Raw genomic sequence first — 20,206 nt, forward strand, 5'->3', positions numbered from 1 at the left:
CATCCTTCCTTCTCCAGACCTCTAGGACTATTTCCAACTTTAAATTTTGTGATCCGCCTTGTTAAAGGTGGACTACAGTATAAACAAACTATAAAAATTATAAAGAAACATTTAACATGTACTCATTCTTAACTGTGCATCTGTACCATCCCTCCCTCCACCACACACTTTTCTTACTGGGGTTTTGGGATTAAACATAAAAAACTGAGAGGTTTATGCTGATTTGCTGTTTCTAAAGACAAGTCCAAAAGAGAGAAGCAGAGTGCACCTGGTCTTCAACTTTACTTTATTAGTAATCAATCATAGAAGGTCCGATGGACACAATAAAACATAAAACAAAAGCAATGTGGAACATGGGCTCAACACGGGCCATGTTTCGACCAGGGTGCCTTCATCAGGAATCTACCACTAGTAGGTAACATACAAAGATTCCACATCAAATCCAAGAAAAAGACCCTGTTGAAAAGTGTGCTCTGGCTACCAATCTCATACCAAATTACAGTGGAACCTTGATTTGCGAGTAACCCGGTTTGCGAGTGTTTTGCAAGACGAGCAAAACACTCAGTAAACTTTTGACTCGCAAACCGAGCACTGCTCCGATAAACGATCACTTATAGTCCAGGAAGCGCCGCTTCGGGGGATTCCTCTTCCGTCTTCCGGCCAGCCTTCCATGTCGGGTGCCTTCTACAGGTTGGAGGACCTCTGTCTGGGCCTGCGCAGCCGGGTGCTGTCCCGCCTGCGTGTTGCGTGTGACGCACACAGCATCAATCATCGGCATTGTGCGTGTCATGTGTGGCGTGCGGGTGGGGCGGCGCTCGGCTGCATGGGTTCAGGTGGGGGCTCTCCAGCATGCGGGGGGCATCCGATGTGGAGGGCTGGCCGGCGGATTGAGGAGGCATCCCTCTGAAGCGGCACTGCGGGGTTCTCTGGTGGCAGGCGGACATTAGAGGCATCCCCCCCAAAGCGGCACTGTGGGGTTCTTCTTCAGATGACGGACGGAGGAGGCGGACAGAGGAGAAGACGCTGCAGCACCCGGCACCCGACAGGTACAGACCCCGGGTTCAGGAACGAATCTTCGGTGTTGCCACTATTTTCTATGGGGAACTTTGCTTTGATAAACGAGCATTTTGGATTACGAGCATGCTCCTGGAACAGATTATGCTCGTAATCCAAGGTACCACTGTATAAACAAAATAGCTATTCTCTCCTTCAAGTCCCAAAATACTAAAGAACCGGCCTTTATCCATAAGCTTCTTATTCCACATGAACCTTCAAGAGTCCTAAGATCTTCCTCTCAACATCTTCTTTATACACCATCCTTGAAAATTATTAGCACGCGTCGGGCCACTTCATTCGCAATTACGGCCCCTACAGCATGGAATTCCCTGCCACTTCATATCAGGGTGGAAAAAAGTCTAGATAAATTTAAGGGAAATCCAAAGTGCTACCTCTTCCAAGATGCATATGACTGCTGAACAGACCTGGAAACAGCCAGGGTTGTTTAATAATCCTTATTCCCTAGCTTCCCTATTGTTGTTTACCCTTCATGTTTTCTTTACTTTTAAATTGTAGTTCTCCCCACCCTTCTATTGTTTTATGTTTGTCAAGTATTGTTTAATCGGTACTCATTTGTTCATTGTTTCCCCCTTTTTAATACAAATTGCAAAACGCTTAGAAGTCTTGATTGGAGTTTTATCAAAATTTTAATAAACTTGAAACTTTTAATGAGTGTAATAGCCAAGTGCTATTGTAAGATAAGTATTTCATGTTACTGTTTTGTTATTTTATGTTTAGTTGCTGTGTTATCAACATCTCTTTTAAATTAAGAAAAAAAATGGAAGGTCAGAGTGGAGATGCCAGTGCTTCCCCACATTCCTTCAGCATCCCATCTGACCGTATTGCTTTGTCTGTCTTTAGTTTAGCTAGCTCCACACAAGCACAGTATTATGAAGACTGTTCAAGGTCTACCTCACTTCCGTTCCTATTTGAATCTGCTTTCCGCAGTTCTAATTCCTGGGCTTTTTTCTATTTTGTCTACACAGAACAGAAGCATTTAATAAGGATAAAGGTGAATCGCTTAACAGTTTCTATATATTCTCTCCCCTATACCCTTTTCACAATACCCACTTTTGCACATCTTCTGATCACAGATATATAAGGGTATTCTCAAAATAACATCTGAGTTAGAATTGGGACTTCCTGCTCATAATGTCCGAAAGAACTGCTATTCTCCCAGACACTTTTGAACAGGAAAAACATTGGGGGAAGTGAGGAGGATGTTCCTAGGGTGAAAGTGTCCAAAATGAACAGCCACTTTTCAAAATTAAGCCTCCAAAATATGATCGTCAAAATAGCAGACACAAAAATGTCTTTAGCATCATTTGTACAAAAATTGGCTAGACATCCCTGAAGAGCAGACTAGTGGTCAGTCCACTGAACTTTAAACAGGATCCAGATACAAATTCCACCTTAATTCCTTTATATATTATGTGAGCCCTCCAGGAACAGATAAAAAATCTACTGTATCTTAAGGTCCACTACTACAAAAGCCCCCATGCTTGTAAGTGTCTTATAAATTCAGGTACAGTAGGGTATATTTCTATGTTCCAGGAGAGCTTACATTAAATCATACAGAAATGAAAGTGAGAGTTACATCTGGATCCCATTCAAAATCCAGTGGTATAGTAAAGGAGAGGGGGCGGACCTCCCCAGGTGTCGTATTTGTGGGGGTACTGGCAGCTCTCCTCCTCGCCCCCCGGACATCTAACTCATCACCGGCATGAGCAGCATCTCCAGCAGCTGCTCATGCTGGCCTAAGCTTTCCCTCTGAAGTCATTTCCATGTTGCAGGACCAGGAAGTGACCATAGAGGGAGAGCCGAGGCATGGAGATGCTGCTCACGCCAAAGAGTTAAAGAGGTATGGAGGGAGGAAGGGAAGGTGCATGTGCGGTGGGGAACAGAGAGGCACCACCGCCCTGGGCACCTCCTACCCTTACTGTGCCACTGACTATTCCAGACATTTGCTTGCTATTCTATTAGGAATGGCCATAATATTTGGAGCTGTCATAATGCCTGGTATCCACTATCACTTCTTAGGGGGATGGATGGGGTCAGTAACTACTGGCAGATGAAGAAAGGGTCAACCCTTCATCCCTCCAGTGGTCAGCTGCTCAATCAGGGCACATTTTTGTACCCTGGACATTACTGAAACAGGTCTAGATAAAAATGTCCTTCTTAGGCTTGGATGTTTTTTCCCGCCCCATTACATCCTAATTCTGAGCATGCCCTAGTTTCACTCATAACAAGCCTCCAATATACCCCATACTATTTGAATGAACTTCAGCTTAAAACATCCAGATTATACCTTAAAAAAAAAAAAAATTAAAAAAATCATGATTTAAATGATTTCGGTGGATGGGACTTTTTTTTTTTTTTTGGCTATTTTGAGACATCCATCTGCTTTGAACATGAAAGCTAAAATATTCTCCCCCATCCCCATTTTACCATAATGGCTATTTTTTTGTTTATTTTAGTTGCATCTTTCCTGATTACTTTTACCCAGTTCTCTTAGCTTTACCAGATATTATTTCCTTTCTTCCTTTGTTTTCAGTCTAGAACAGAAAGAACCTTTTAAAAGTTTCTATTTATTTATGAGCTCTGGGAGAGCAAATCTGTTCCTGGCTCTGCTGGATGGCATCACTGTTTGGCTGACTCATCCTACTTGTCTATGGAGACATGCTGCTTCAGCTGCAAAAAAAAAAAAAGTATCTAGACCACTTTCAGAGAATGTCTTAAGACCAGCAGGAAAAAAGGAGGAGAGAGAAGCAGAAAAAAGATGGGCTTAAGACCAATTTATGATCAGCCCAATCAGAATAAATGTCAAAATGCCTACACCTGCTCCCAGAGTTCTTACCTTGCCCAGAGGGTTGTTGGGTGTATTCACTACGATAGCTTTGGTTCGAGCAGTGACTTTGTTTTCCAGTTCCGATGGATCCAACTGCCAGTTTCCACTAAATAATGGATCTCCCTTCTGTAACAGACAGAATAAGAATATTAAATCATATCTCCTCCCCCCCCCCACATACCTCTATATCTGACTAAGCAGATATGAAGCAGCATTCAGATACACCCAGGAATATGAGAGTGATGAGATAAGACCCATAAGAACATAAGAATTGCCGCTGCTGGGTCAGACCAGTGGTCCATCGTGCCCAGCAGTCCGCACACGCAACGGCCCTCTGGTCAAAGACCAGCGTCCTAACTGAGACTAGCCCTACCTGCGTACGTTCCGGTTCAGCAGGAACTTGTCTAACTTTATCTTGAATCCCTGGAGAGTGTTTTCCCCTATAACAGCCTCTGGAAGAGCGTTCCAGTTTTCTACCACTCTCTGGATGAAGAAGAACTTCCTTATGTTTGTACGGAATCTATCCCCTTTCAATTTTAGAGAGTGCCCTCTTGTTCTCCCTACCTTGGAGAGGATGAACAACCTGTCCTTATCTACTAAGTCTATTCCCTTCAGTACCTTGAATGTTTCGATCATGTCCTCTCTCAATCTCCTCTGTTCAAGGGAGAAGAGACCTAGTTTCTCTAATCTTTTGCTGTATGGCAACTCCTCCAGCCCCATCTCTGCTGATGAATAATCTGCACTTGCAAGTGCTGATTTGCTGGAAAAATTGTATTAAAACTTGGATAGACAGGAGATTGTAGATTAAATTTATAAAATTTTGTGTAGAAGCTAGAAAGCAGTTTAGTTGTAAAAGAATGTGTTTGCTTCCTTCCCCCACCACAAGCACATTTGGTAAAGATTATATTTTGCCAAAGTTAAAGAGGATAGGGAATACATATTTCACAAGAATTACAATTTTGAATTTTCAGCCAGAGAATACTCCTGAACTTAGCAATAGATTCCTTTGCACAAACGAATCTAAATCATATCAAATAAACTTAAGGGATTTTATTAGTGTATACTTCCCTACTCATTTACCAACTTTCAAACAAAAATTATAAGATACAGACAGCAGTCCAGAGGCAAGCTTTAGCTTACGCCTTTTCAGCAGCACTCAAAGTGAGTTACAATCTGGTTCAGTTGGAGACTTTCCAGTCTTCTGTACTGACTATATCCTCTATAATAAAACCCTAAGTGCACATGCGCGCTTAGGGTTTTTTGATCCCTGCCACCGTGCTGAATTCGATTTGAGGTGCGTGAGGCGGCTTGCAACAGTTTGTGGTGCGTGCAGCGATTTGAGTGGTGGTGGCAGTTTGACTCCTGCACTGCCGTTGCCAGGACGCCTCTTCTCACCCCCAGACCAGCAGACGCAGCAGCAGTGGGGCATTTGCTAGGCCGGCCCACTTCGATAATGCGAGGTGCCGGCCTAGCAAAAGCCCCGAGGCTGCCCGGGCTAGCGGATGCTGGACAGGGGGAGCAGGGAAAGGAGAAGGGATGCTACTGGACAGGAGGATCAGGTAAGGGGTGCTGCTGGACAGGGGGGGGAGGTAATAGGAAGGGAGGCCTACTGCTGGACGGGGGAGCAGGGAACAGGTGCTGCTGGACAGGGGAAAGGTAAAAGAAGGGAGAAGGCCTACTGCTGGACAAGGGGAGCAGGGAAGAGGTGCTGCTGGACGGGGGGGGGCGGTAGGTAAAACGTAGGGAGAAGGGCTACTGCTGGCCGGGGGAGCAGGCAAGGGGTGGTGGTGGACAGCCGAGGAAAGAGAGAGACAGAAAGAAAGATAGACAGATGGAAAGAAAGCGGCCAAGGAGAGAAAGAGAAACACAGACAGACAGACACATCTATTCTAGCACCCGTTAATGTAACAGGCTTAAAAACTAGTTTCTTATATATTATTTCTATTCTATTATGATTTTTCTTCCAGATAGTAAGAGGTTGTACATGTGTACTTAGTGCAAAATAGCTCTTAACTCTTGGAGAATCTGATTTCTGGAGGATGAAGTGGCAGGCAAAAGAGATGTCTAGAGAAGACATTCAGTAACATAGTAGAGCAGTCCCATTGCCAGTCTGGCAGCTCCTGTGCTGCTTTATAGGATGAAGTTTGCTTAGAAGGAGAGGATCGTATTTGTATGGTGAGAAGTGATCCAGTAGCTAGGACCATCTTTCTAGGTGACACAATATCTTGTCTCTAGGCATACAAGTTCCCAGAAAGAAGGCCATTCTGGTTGGTGATTCAGTCATTAGGAATATAGATAGCTGGGTGGCTGGTAGGCATGAGAATTTCATCACTTAATAGTTTTTAGTGCTGTAGAGGAGACAGCTTTCTTGGTGTCTGTGGATACCAATAAAATGAGGTGTGGTGAAGCCGCAGACTCTGGAAGCCAACCTTAGGCTTTTAGGCAGAAAGTTGAAATCCAGGGCAGCACCCTCAGAAATGTTTTCCATTTCACACACAAAATGCCAGAGCTCTGAAATCTCAGTGCATGGATGACACAATAGTGTAGAGAACAGGGGTTAAGACTTACTAGGAATTGGGCAACATTCTGGAGAAGAGTGCCCTATTCCAAGAGGATGGTGCTAATGTAAAAAAAAAAAAAAAAAAAAAAAGAGAAATAGAACATCCTTCAAACTAGTTTTTGGAGGGAAAACAGAGTCACTTAGAAGTGCATAGTTTTAGAGTAAAGCATCTTCAAATAATAGTTATGTAGTATAAAAAAAATGTGATTAAAAAATGCTAGGGCTATGATAAAGGCTATAGCACAGATGCATTTGAACAAAGAACAAACTGATATTCTTATTGACTTTTTCCAGATTGTATACATTGAAACACGCTCAAATGCACTGGCCACCGTGAGAATGGTCTGACCCAGTAAGACTATTGTTATGTTCTTATGTTCTAACTCCGTCATGATAGAAAGTTACTTAAGGTGGATCAGAGAGAAATGCTTGAAGCTCACTGACTCAGCATGCGGAAGTGATGCCAATTAAGAAAACTATTTTCCAAGTAAGGTGCTTGAAAGATGAAGTTGCAAGTAGTTCATAAGGAGGCTTCATCAAATGGAAGATTAGGTTCTTACCTCGTTAAACTTCTTTCTGTTATAAAACATAGGATTCTGTACTGAATGTGTTCTTTAAATATTTGGATTTTAAAAGTCTCTACTAGTGCTGCCTGATTCAGGAAAAAAATTTTTGATTCGATTCAGCCTATTGAATCGATTTTTTGATTCGATTCAGCCTATTGAATCGATTTTTTGATTCGATTTGATTTTCCTGCCCAATTGGGTTTAAAAAACAAAACAAAACACATCATGGTGGGTTTATTTTATAACCTCTTAACCCCTTTTATAGTCTCTTCACCCCCTTTGCCTTCTCCTAACCACACTGGCGCTGTGGTGTAAACAAACAAAAAAGACTTTTCCTCTCTCTGTTAAATCCTAGCTCACATTTGCGGTCTAACAGCTGCTCTGGCAGGATACACGTTTCAAATCTGACATATTGTAATCACAAAACAGAAAATAAAATTATTTTTTCTACCTTTTGTTGTCTGGTCATTATTCAAATCTTGTTGGTCCCTAGCTCTGGTTGTCTTCTGATACCTTGCTTGCCAGGGTCTCCTTCTTTTTTCTTTCTCCATGCTAACCATCCATCTTCTATCTCTGTCCTCCCCTTCCGTTTCCCTTCCCTCCCCCGGAGGTCGGGCATCTTTCCTTTTTTTGTCTCCATCCACAGATCCACCTTTTCTCAGCTACCCTTTCATCCAGCATCTCTCCCTCCTTCCCCACCACCCCAGGGTCCACCATCTCTCCCTTTCTTTTTCCAACTACCCTCCTATCTAGTAACTCTATCCCCCCCTCCACACCATCCCTTGTGTGCAACTTCTCTCCCTTTCTATTCCTTCCCTCCCTAAATCCCATTGCCCATCATCTCTCTCCCTCTCCTCTATTTTTAGAAACATTATTTCTTCCCCCCAAAGTCCGGCATATGCACGTCTCTTTGAACCCCCCCTTCCCTCCCTCCCTCTCTCTGTGTACTTCTACACCAGGGTCCATTACCCTGAAGGTTTGTCCCCACCTGAAGGTCTGTCCACCCCTGAAGGCCTACACCCCACCCTGAAGGCCTGCCTGTCCCCCCTGAAGGCCTGTACAACCCCCCCCCAAAGAACTGCATCCCCCCCGGAAGGCCTGTATGTTCCCCCGGAAGGCCTGTAACCCCCCCCCCCAAAGGACTGCATGTTCCCCCTGGCCTCCCGGCATCAATTTACCTAATTTCAGCAGCCTGGATAAGATCGCTAGTGTTAGTTAGTTAAGAAGAGCATTTTTCCATTGCCAAAATATGTTTCTCTTGTTATAGAGGAGGAGTTCAGACCTATCCTGCACTTGTTAAAGAGCAAGACTTTGTTCTCTATAATGCAGCGAGGCCCATTCTTCTCACCGGACGTAGTGGTATGAAAACAGCTGTTCCTCCAGCCATTTTAACCATTGGCTCGTAGCAGTCAAAAAAGGGCTCAATGATGATAACCTGAGAAAAACAAAAGGATCCAATAATTCAGCAGCAGACGCACACAACCAATGCCAGAAGGTCTGTTACCCTTCGAATGCACTCCAAATAATACCCTCTTACTTTTACAGATAAGCTGCAGTACCTCATCGCCTTCATCTACCAGGGCTTGGAAAGTACAGAAGAGTGCTTCATAGGCTCCCACTGTCACCAGCACATTGCAGTGAGGGTCCAGGTCATGTCCGAGAAGTTTCCCATAAAACTCAGCTAAAATCTTTACCAGAGGGGGGTGTCCCTGTAGACAGAAAATAGGACAGTGAAAGGAGATGATGGGGAAGAAATCAGATAGGTACAGATGTCACTAAAGACAGGAGAAACACAGATTAGAGAATGACATGGTGACAAATTTCATCACCGTTACCGTCCCCGTGGATAACCGTGGTAAACAATCTTCATGTCATTCTTTAAGGAGAGAGAGAAGAATCAGAGTATGAATGGCCACAGCCACTGACCCTCAAGCTTTGCTTTGAAGAATGCTGGTGTAGAAGGACTGAGGATGAAATAGACACTAAAAAATGACATGGGATTATTCCCCGCGGTTATCCGCGGGGACGGGAACAGTGATGAATTTTGTCACCGTGTCATTCTCTAACACAGATTACTACAGAATCAGAGCACCAGCTGAAGAAGCACACAAGCAACTCTCATGTTCAGAGGAATAAAATGAACCAGTCTTGGTTTCATTATACAGCATTCCTGGAGAAGAAGCCGTTTTTCTTAAAGAACTCAGTTGGGGAGGGCTGATCCAGGGGCTCAGGGGGCAAGCTCTGTGCACTGCAATGCTCTGCAAGTTAACTGGAGTTGCTGCAGAGGCAGTGCTCATAGCCCCCAGGTGAGAGGAAGTCATGATAATTGCTAGTGAATGGTTCAGGGACCCATAATCGCATGGTCAGGGGGTGGGGGGAATAGCCCTAATACATAATTCCCAGTTGAAGACTGTCACTGTCACACCCAGTCCACTTACCACAGAGTGTTTGTTTATGGTGGATGTAACAAGGGGAAACAATTTAAAAAACTGGGTGTTTATGAGTAGGGACTTCTTGATGCCAACAGTTCCAACTGGGCCTGGGAAATAGAGAAGAGGGGCTCCTATGGAATTTGCCCGACACTGGCTAGATGAATAGAAGTAGAAACTTGCTGGAACCTTCCTTGCCATTATTGTTCCTTGTTGGTTTGCTGAGGTCATTAACATATTCTACTTTACATCTTGTTTCTTTTCTAGCAGGGAATGGCCAAAAAAAAAAAAAAAAAGGCCCTTTCTCCAGATTTTCAGATCAAAGTAAAAATGGAAAGTAAACTTTGGCACAATGAATGGAAGATCTAGTAATTTCTCTCAAGTCAGCAATGTGAATGCTTCTGTTGTAGCCCTGTAACTGGCCAGAGACCATTGTCACTGGGCTAGATTTGGCGACCTTAAGGTGAAAAGCATGAAAACTGGAGTTTGGAGTTATTTAATGCTCACTACTTACTAGTTATAATCATTAACTGGAAACCAGAAGACCTGGGTTCAAATGCCACTCACATACGGTTCTTATTGTGACTTTGAATATGTCACTTTGTACCTATTCCCTTTGTTATCCACTTAAGACACTAAGCTCTGAGATAGGGTCTCGCTATACCTCTATGTGCCAGTAATGCGTTATAAAACCACCCGATTTAAGGCGCTATATAAATATTATTATTAATACACTGCACTTTGTGGCTTGCAGTTTTTCCTGAGACTGCATGAATTTTATCCTAGAGAAGGAAAACATAGTTACAATAAAACGATCATACAGCAGCAAGCATCTCTGGGGTGCAGCATAAGGCAACAAAGAAAGAGGAGAAAGGAAAACACGCACAAAGGCCCGTGTGTACTGGTTCAGCATGGGCTTCTCCCCACTGACAGCACGGATAAATGCTTCTTTCACAAAGGACGGAGGGGAGAAGTCTGGGAAACCTTGGCCCAGATTCACAGTCATGTACTTGGCAGCCAGGTTAACAAATTCCACCCTGCAGAGGAGAGAAAGGCAGAACTAGTTCAGAGAGTGGTTTTGTGCTTTATGCCTTTCCCTCTCTCCACTGTTCTATGAGAAAGAAATAATATTCAATTCTCTACACAGAAAGCAGAGCACACAAATCAACCCTTTATTTTGTAAATTTCTGGCAAGTAATGACACCTCCCCATTCTCAGATGTCATCTTGAGAAGCACTCTTAGTAAAGTAAATTGCTCCTTTAGACAGCAATTGGGGTAGGAGGAGAAGTTGGTACCAATTGCAATTAGGTAGTTGGTGGGAGGCAAAGATTAGGTGGTATAAAGGTCTTAACATAGGAGGCTTTGAATATAGACTAGCTTTTCCTTCCTGGGGTTTTGAGCTTCAGTGTGGTGGTAGGATCATGAATTTATTTGTGTATTTTTTATATGTTGATATATTTTAATTATATATTGAATTATGTTATGTTTAGCTATATATCATTTTTATGATTACACATCAACTGCTATGATGGGGTTTTTTTAAAAAAAAATTTTGATGTAGCACGAATTGCATATAACTTTACCTCTAGGAAGGCATGATACAAACTGATATTACATTATATTAGGAGGGGAAAACAAAGCAGCCATTGCTGCTTTTACTATAAGTTTAATTATTAACATCAAACTTCTAGCTGCATCTCATCTTCAGGTCAGAACTGAAATTAGTCAGTAAGTGCTGTATGTTGTGATAGTAAAGACGAAAACAAGATAATTTTTTTCTCTCCGAGTGTCCTTTCTTTTTAAGAGTTATTACTCTCTTTTTGAGTGTCATTACTTTCTTTTCAAGCGTCACAATAATCTTAGGCACTTTGTCACATTTCTTTCCACCCAATTACTTGGTCTCCACCTTTTTTTTCACATGCTACAATCTTATCCCCAGTTCCTCACCGTACTTTCACTGGCTCCAATCACATATGAATGCATCTTACCACCAGTCATCGCATCTTTCATTTCTGCACAATACCACATTAAGCATGGCATCTCATTCGCCCAGAACTGTTGGTGGGGCGGTATATAAGAAAATAAATTATTATTATTATTCATTTCAATTACCACGTACTATCTAGTGATGCCTTTAAGCATACAGGATACTATGGCATGAAACTCATTATAATATTATTCAAAGGATCCCTGAAGAAGACATTCTTTTGAAACACGGACCGTGTTGGGTCCAGGGTCCAAAGCTTTTCAGAGGACTGTGTCCTAGAGGTTTTTATGTGGTTTGCCAAGTTTTAATATTATTTTAATATTAATAAAGTCCATCTCAGGAACATCATTTCTCCACATTGTTTTTTGTTTCTTCTTGTATGTTGTGATAGTAGCAGCACTCTTTATACTCCCATATGACTCAATTAAACTCTATCTTCTCAAACATAGAGGGGAGAAAAGGGTAACTACCTTTCTTTTCTCCTTCAGCCATCTTTTTCCCTGGTATCCTCAGATACCTCCATTGGTTAAGACTCCAGACTTACCAGATATTCTTGTCAATTCCTTCCAGCCGTTGAGCTTGTATGTGTTGGGACATTCTCACCTGAGGAGACAACAAAATACCGAGATTCTTTAAAAGGGGCAAAAGATAAAGTGAGCACTCTATCCTAGTCAACAATATAAGAATTGCCAGAAGTGCCATACCGGTCTGACCAAAGGTTCATTCAGCCCAGTATTCCGTTTGCAACAATGGCCAAACTAGGTCACAAGTACCTGGCAGGATCCCAAAAAAGTAGCAAGTTTCCATGTTACTTAACTGCACAGATAACTTGTGGCTTCTCCCTGGTCTTCCTTAGAAATTTAAGTATTTTTTTTTCTCATTATTTACTCAAACCTTTTTGAGTTACTCTGTTTTATCACATCTTCTATCAATGAGTTTAATTATATGCTCGGTGAAAATATTTTGTCACACAATGGAAAGAGTTAGAATAAAAGTATAAAAAAAAAAAAAGAGAGAGAGAGAGAGGGGAAGAGGGGACTCTACTAAGTCTAGTTTCCTCCTCAAATATGCCACTAAATCTAGGCAGAGGAGGAGTGTGTGGCGCAGTGGTTGGATCTACAGCCTCAGCACCCTGGGGTTGTGGGTTCAAACCCCGCGCTGCTCCTTGTGACCCTGGGTAAGTCACTTAATCCTCCATAGCTCCAGGTACGTTAGATAGATTGTGAGCCCACCGGGACAGATAGGGAAAATGCTTGAGTACCTGATTGTAAAAACCGCTTAGATAACCTTGATAGGCAGTATATAAAATCCTTATAAACTTGAAAACTTGAAACTAGGCTTCTTGTCAGGGCCGGATTTAGATGAAAAGAGGCCCTGGGCTATTCCACTTATGAGGCCCTTTCACCTCCCATTTTTAAGTTTGTAAATTACATGAGAGATAATAAAATACATCATTACTGTGATATATATCAATATGTTAAATGAAACATGTTGTTATTGGTACTAACCTTTATAAAAAATGTGACACGGATAATTAATAAAAAAAAGTCGAGAACACTTATTTGGACATTTATTCTCAGCACCATATATAGTACTTGTAACAATAACTAATCAAACATAACACACAACATTGCCCCTTCCTATGTCCATAGTGCCCCCAGTGCGTCCTTCCTCACCTCATCCCCCCTCCGATGCCCGCCTGCCTCCCATCCCCCTTCCATTGAACACCCCCCATGCCATCCTGCCTGCCTGCCTTCCATTAAACCCCCCCCACCCCCCCTCCGATGCCAGCCTGCCTGCCTCCCATCCCCCTTCCACTGAAACCCCCGATGCCAGTCTGGGCCGCCCTGTCCTGACGGATTCACGTTTTGCCTCTCTCCCCGCGGGGCTGGGCTTTGCCCAGCTGTTTCCGGACTGACGTCTTTCCCTCCCCAATCCTCCTCCCAGGGCAAGAAAAAGAAAGGGAGAAGCCAAGTCGGCGCCCCGTTGCAGCCGGAGCCGGTTCCAATCCCGAAGCGTAGAATTTCTCCTTATTTTCGGTTCAGTGTTTTAGTGTTCACTGTTTTTAGAATAGTGTAATTTTAATTTTGCTAACAATTTGAATGTAGGCCCCTCTTGATCTTGAGGCCCTAGGCTGAAGCCTAGTTAGCCTATAGGAAAATCCGGCCCTGCTTCTTGTGGATGCAGGAATAGAATGGTAACTCTTTGTCATATTGCTCTTTGAGTAGTATAGAGGGCCCCCTAATAAACAACAACAAAAAAAATGGAAAACATTTCAGTACCTTAGGCTCCTGGAGAGAGAATTTTTTTTATACCGTCTTGGCTCCCCCCTTCCTCCAGTATTCTTCGACAACCCTTCTAACCCAGGGAGCCTAGAGCAGGTATAAAACTCGCATCTTAGTAAGCTTACACAAAGTTTTAATCACCAAGTCCCCAAGCTGATCTTGGTTCTTCTCTTTTACAAAGAGGGGCAAAGTGCAATGAGCAGCATGCAATGCATGGGTAATGTTCACCCGAAGGAGCCAATGCCACCCACTGCACTTTGCAACAAAGTTACAATCCAACATTCTCATTCTGTTTGGCATACTAGATTTAGAACTAATCTCCAATGCGAAGAATTTATATACTACTAGTCTTTAAGCCCGTTACATTAACGGGTGCTAGAATATATGTGTGTCTTTTTTTTTTCCTTTCTGTCTCTCTCCCCCTCCATTTCCCTGTGTAGCGCTGTCTCTGCTTTCTTCCTCACTTTGCACTCTCCAGCTGTAACATTACTGCCTCGCTTTTTTTCCTGCAAGCATGTCTGCTCTCTTTCTTATCCCCAGTCTCTTTGCTCTTTTTCTCTTGTCGCAGGGGTCTCTGCTCTACTTTCTCTATGTGTTCCTTATTCCTGCAAACCTCTATGCTGTATTTTTTTCTCTGTATGCTCCTGATCTTGTGTTTCCCTGTAGGTATTTATTCCTATTTTTTTTTCCTTCTTCAGTCTCAGCTCTTCTTTATCTGAACATTTCCTTCCTCAGTCTGTCCAATTGCAGCTCTCTTGCCCTCTAAGCCCCTGCTGCAAGTGGCTGTGCATGTCTTCTCTCCTGCTCCCCTTTCCCGACAAACCTGCGATTCAAGCAGCGTGTGCAGTACTCTACACACGCTGCTTCGGGGCCTTCTACTGCCCTGATTTACTCTGGCACGTCCTTGATGACATCAGAGATGTGGCAGAGCAAATCAGGGCAGTAGAAGGCCCCCAAGCAGCGTGTGTAGAGTGCTGCACACGCTGCTTGAATCGGCGTTTGGAGTCGGGACCACGAAGAAAGTAGCGGCTGGAGTCTTTTTTTGGTGCTTCCCTTCCCGCCCCTTGAGGTGTCACCGCGGCTCCTCTCGATCCCCGCCAGCGTCGGAAGCCTTCTTCGATGCTGGTGCGGCTCGTGAGAGGAGCCGACAGGAGAGCAGGATGTCCAGCGCTGGGGTCCAGTCCTTCCGGCGAGTGTAGGTAGGTGCTGGAGATTTGCGCATGCGCACTCCTGCGGCCACAGACCTACTGATCATGGAAGCACGCCGATAGGAGTGCGCATGCGCGGCTGGCGTTTTATTATATAGGATATTCAACAGTGGCACTCATGTTTAACTGAATACCAACCTCTTATCTGTAAAAAGTCTTGTTTGTGTGGCAGGCAGCACTTAAAACATAACACTGTAATTTTCCATATAGGTTTTCGCTCCGTCCCTGGCCTGCCCCAATTCCTGCACAGTTTAACTGCTTAGAAAGTTATACAGCCACATTGTATATACATTATCCAGGCCATTAAGCTAAAAACGAAGCACTAGCTAACACACAATCACTTGTGAATATCAGTCCCCTTGATTTTTCAAGTTTTCTATTAGTAATTTGTAGGAATGCAGGTTTTTAATAATAATAATAACTTTATTCTTCTATACCGCCATAATCTTGCGACTTCTAGGCGGTTTACAACTGAAGAGAGCTGGACAATCAGCGATTTACAGTATGCAGATAGAGAAATTACAGTATATAGTATCTTAGAAATGCAGCAATTTTAATATACAGTTTATTTAGAAGTGGTGAATTACATAATACTGTTTGTTTAGAATTTTTTCAGGGGGGACATATTAGGTTAAAGAAAAAGGAAAAAGAGAGAGGTGAAGTTGAAGTTTAGTTGACATATGTGTCGAATAAGGCAGTTTTTATGGTTTTTCTAAAGGCGACGTAGGTCAGTTCAGCTCCATTTATGTAGCTGTCCAGCCAATGTTGTTGTTTGTTTGCTTTAAGGGAACACTGGACTCTCAGGACAAATTGTTTCCTATTTATTTCTACTTTCTTTTTCAAGAACCTCTTCCAATGTAACACTTGAATATTTTCCTCCCTCACATTACTCTTTATTCTGGGCTTTCTCCAGTCAAGTTTCAAGTTTATTATTTATTTGATATACCGCCGTCTACATATCTCTTAGAACAGGGAATGCACAAACAGTTTTGGAGACCGTATCTGGTGAAGGACGTAAGAAGACTTGAAGCGGTCCAGAGGAGGGCAATGAAAATGATAGGAGGCTTGCGCCAGAAGATGTATGAGGAGAGACTGGAAGCCCTGAATATGTATACCCTAGAGGAAAGGAGGGATAGGGGAGATATGATTCATACGTTCAAATACTTGAAGGGTATTAACGTAGAACAAAATCTTTTCCAGAGAAAGGAAAATGGTAAAACCAGAGGACATAATTTGAGGTTGAGGGGTGGTAGATTCAAGAGCAATGTTAGGAAATTCTACTTTACGGAGAGGGTGGTGGATGCCTGGAATGCGCTCCCGAGAGAGGTGGTGGAGAGTTAAACGGTGACTGAGTTCAAAGAAGCGTGGGATGAACACAGAGGATCTAGAATCAGAAAATAATATTAAATATTGAACTAAGGCCAGTACTGGGTGGACTTGCACGGTCTGTGTCTGTATATGGCCGTTTGGGGGAGGATGGGCTGGAGAGGGCTTCAATGGCTGGAAGGGTGTAGATGGGCTGGAGTCGGTTTTGACAGAGATTTCGGCAGTTGGAACCCAAGCACAGTACCAGGTAGAGCTTTGGATTCTTGCCAAGAAATAGCTAAGAAGAAAAAATTAAAAATTTAAATTGAATCAGGTTGGGCAGATTGGATGGACCATTTGGGTCTTTTATCTGCCGTCATCTACTATGTTACTATGTTACAAAAAGAAACAATGACCAGAAACAAAAGGGGAGAGAAAGGAAAAAATACAATATTCATTAAAAAAAAAAAAAAAAAGAAGAAAGGCCACACAGGTAGGAGGGGGTAAAACTCAATGTCCTCTCTGGGTTACAGAGAAATACAAGTATTGTGTCTCCAGGAGAGGAACTCATGAAACAGCTGATTGTAGAGCAGGGGTGTCAAAGTCCCTTCTTGAGGGCCACAATCCAGTCGGGTTTTCAGGATTTCCCCAATGAATATGCACGAGATCTATTTGCATGCACCGCTTTCATTGTATGCTAATAGATCTCATGCATATTCATTGGGGAAATCCTGACTGTATTGCGGCCCTCGAGGAGGGACTTTGACACCCCTGTTGTAGAGGGACCCTGCAAACTGCATTTGTGTTGCAAGCTTCTCACTGTAGGAAAATATTATTCTTTCACTCTTTATTTGGAAATGAATCGTACCCCCCAAATCAGCTGCCTTTTCCTACAAAAAGGTCAGCATCCAGCCTCCCCTTCCTTCCTGATGTTCACCATAATGTGGGTTTCTCTGCTTTTACCCACACCTCTTTCTCCAGGTCCAGGCCAAGATGCGTTTGCCACCAACAACAGAATATGACTTGTCATTGCCAACAGTTCATAATGTCATTCATAAAAGACTCTTCCTAAATGCTTTAAGACAGGGCTTCCATACCTTCTGGAACAACCTGCAGCTATCTTCAGTTGCCACTCTCAGAAAACGACAACTCGGTCCTATTTTAACGAGCATAACATAAGCTAGTGCTCCAGTAGATCACCTTCAATCCTTCAAGACAGAAAAACAAGAAGATATGACAATCTTTAGCTCTTGTCCACTAAACAAAGAACTTCATCCTTTCATTGGAAGGAGAGACTGTAGAGAGAGACAAAAGAACATAAGGACTGTCATATAGGGACAGACCAAAAGATCCATCAAGCCCAGTATCCCATCCTGTTTCCAACAGTGGCCAATCCAAGATCTCAAAAGAGATCTCAAAAGAGTAAACAAATTTTACGGACAGTGGAGGAAGATTTTTTCAAAACTGGACCTAACTGTAAATATTAAAAAGCCTGCATTAATAGCATCAGATTTAAAAAAAAATTAATGAGGGACAAGGGGTGACATGGTGAAGGTTTGCCTAGGGCATCAGCTACCCTTGGGCCAGCCCTGGGTTCTGTAATCTGCAGTTCTGTTGTCAACACTGGCTTATAGCTTATTACATTCAGACCAACAAAAAAGAATGTAAACCACCTCTCAGTATAGGGACGACACAGGTATATAACAAAAAAAGTGTATTAAAAATAAGAATAGTAATCCACAGGGTTATAAAGGTCAGATTATGCAGAAGTGATATACAGTAGGACTCGACACAGTCTATGTTTCGGCAGAACCTACCTTCCTCAGGAGTCCAGATCTCTAATGTGTCGCACTTATGCAGAACCAAACTAAAAAATGCAATATTTGCGCAAAGTAGAAAATCACAATGTTGCTTGAAGCAAAACATTGTGATTTTCTACTTGGCACAAAAATTGCATAAAGTTTGGTTCTGCATAAGTGTGACACATTGGAGATCTGGACTCCTGGGGAAGGCAGATTCTGCAGTGTCGAGTCCTACTGTTTATCACTTCTGCATAATCTGACCATTTTAACCCTGCAGGTTACTAGTTTATTCTTATTTGTTATAAAATTGGTTGCTATTTTGCTGACACAAAGACATGTCAAATTTGACTCCAAACAGATGTATAAGAAATTTTACTACCTTCATGAAGCTTGTGACTAGAGAATGACACGGGGACAAATTTTTCCCCGTACCGTCGATTTCTTTTTCTGTCTCTGCCCCATTCCTGCAAGCTCTGTCCTTATCTGCACAAGCCTCACACACTTTCAAATCATAAGTGTTCGAGGCTTTAGCAGTTAAGGAAGAGCTTACAGGAATGGGGAAGGAACAGAAAAAGAAATTGACGGGACAGGGGAAAAATTTTCTCTACTTGTGACTTAATACTGAATCTCTTCACAGCTCACACATTTAGGGGAAATTATATTTTCTAACCAATGGGAAGATTAGGTTCTTACCTCAATAATCTTCTTTCTAGCAGAAAAGCTTACAAATCTTGACCAATGGGTTACTCTCCTTTACTCATGAGTTTGTAGAAGGCATCATCTACCTTTTTCTCTTGGGTCTGCCTCCTGCATTTCTGGGCTGTGCCCCATCTCCTCAGTTCGTATCAAAACAGTTGATAATTTCTATAAAAGGAGAAATAAGGAGGCAGGATATGGGGTACTCCCCAACCAAGATATTCCTGTTCTGCTCGGCAACAAGTCAAAGGCAACAAATCAATGCCAATATAACTGAAAACAAGATGGGATTGACCAAGCCTCCTACCTGAGTACAACCAGCACTAACACTTATGTAGCTCTCAAGTCTCATGCTTTTCACATTGAAGCAGGGAAATCAATCAGTACTCTTTGGATCTGTCTAACAACAGATACTAAACATCTGGAAATACATACATATGTGAGACAGCAAGCAGGCTAAATTAAATCTGACAGAATATTAGAGGTAAAAACCTAAATCTTCCCTTCTAGCGCAAAAGGCAAACGAGTTGACCAATGGGATATACCAAAGCAGTCTCCTGAGTCTAGGGTGGGGCAGATGAGCCTACTATGAGCACTGCAGACCCCAAAGTGGCGCCTTTCATGCTGCCACATCCACTCTGTAAAAGTTTATGAACACACTTTTACCAAACATTATTGCTTGGAAACTGTAGCAAAATCAGATAGCAAGTTTGGACAAGCAATCCTCCAGAATTGATTGCTTCCTCCACCGTTCTCTAATGGGGTTGGCCTAAGAACTTTATTTAATATGATGATATTACAACCCTTAGGTAGGGAGAAGTGTAGCTGCATTATCCATGTTATCCAAGGAGAAAGCATAGTCGCTTACCTGTAGCAGGGTTTCTCCATGGATAACTGGATAATGCAAAGACACCGCCCACCCTCCAATCCCTTAATAATAAAAAAAATAAAAAGTGACAACATATTTCTAGGATTTGCAAAATTTACGCTACCTCTTCTTAGTTTGCTATTGACTAAATTCCAACTCCTATGACGTTATCAAGGCGGGAGGAATGCAGACTGCTGATTGGAGGAAAAGAATTTCAACAAGCTAGAGAGGACCATTCCGCTTTACAGGCTACAGGCAAGGAAATACCAAGTGTGTCTACATTATCCAGTTATCCACAGAGAATCCCTGTTACAGGTAAGCAACTACACTTTTATGGACTTATTCCCCACTTCAACTCTGCTAACAAACCCATTGTAGAAAAAGCGCACTGTGTGCCGCGCCAGTCACCCATTCCAGACAGATGTCCATGCCCAATATTGGTGAAAATATTGGTGAAAAGCACCAGGAATTGCTTTTTCAGCCGACAAGAAAAAAAAATGGACCTCTTACTTATAAAGGAGCAAATGTATTTTATTTTCCAGGATTATAGTGCTGATTTAGATCAAAAGTGTCAACAGTTCTGGGACGTTAAAAT

The 20,206-nt window shown here is 42.7% G+C and overlaps 1 protein-coding gene across 7 annotated transcripts in view; it reads right to left on the reverse strand.

Moving 5' to 3' along the window:
- The window catches only part of KYAT1 (kynurenine aminotransferase 1), a 187,954-nt gene that overhangs the window by 31,577 nt on the left and 136,171 nt on the right, over nucleotides 1-20,206 (reverse strand). For 5 of the 7 annotated variants that reach the window (XM_033962021.1, XM_033962023.1, XM_033962019.1 and 2 more), the window contains 6 exons: nucleotides 17,343-17,453; nucleotides 11,992-12,050; nucleotides 10,346-10,496; nucleotides 8,590-8,739; nucleotides 8,379-8,465; nucleotides 3,914-4,030 (listed from right to left, as the gene is read on the reverse strand). In XM_033962021.1, coding sequence (XP_033817912.1) covers nucleotides 3,914-4,030; nucleotides 8,379-8,465; nucleotides 8,590-8,739; nucleotides 10,346-10,496; nucleotides 11,992-12,050; nucleotides 17,343-17,417 — 639 coding nt within the window. In that variant the 5' untranslated portion in view covers nucleotides 17,418-17,453. Of the gene's footprint in view, nucleotides 1-3,913; nucleotides 4,031-8,378; nucleotides 8,466-8,589; nucleotides 8,740-10,345; nucleotides 10,497-11,991; nucleotides 12,051-13,729; nucleotides 13,813-17,342; nucleotides 17,454-20,206 lie in introns of those variants that run through there. The other 2 variants (XM_033962025.1, XM_033962026.1) reach the window with 2 other exon arrangements.

This window comes from Geotrypetes seraphini, chromosome 10 (assembly GCF_902459505.1).
Source record: "Geotrypetes seraphini chromosome 10, aGeoSer1.1, whole genome shotgun sequence".
Lineage (NCBI taxonomy): Eukaryota > Metazoa > Chordata > Amphibia > Gymnophiona > Dermophiidae > Geotrypetes > Geotrypetes seraphini.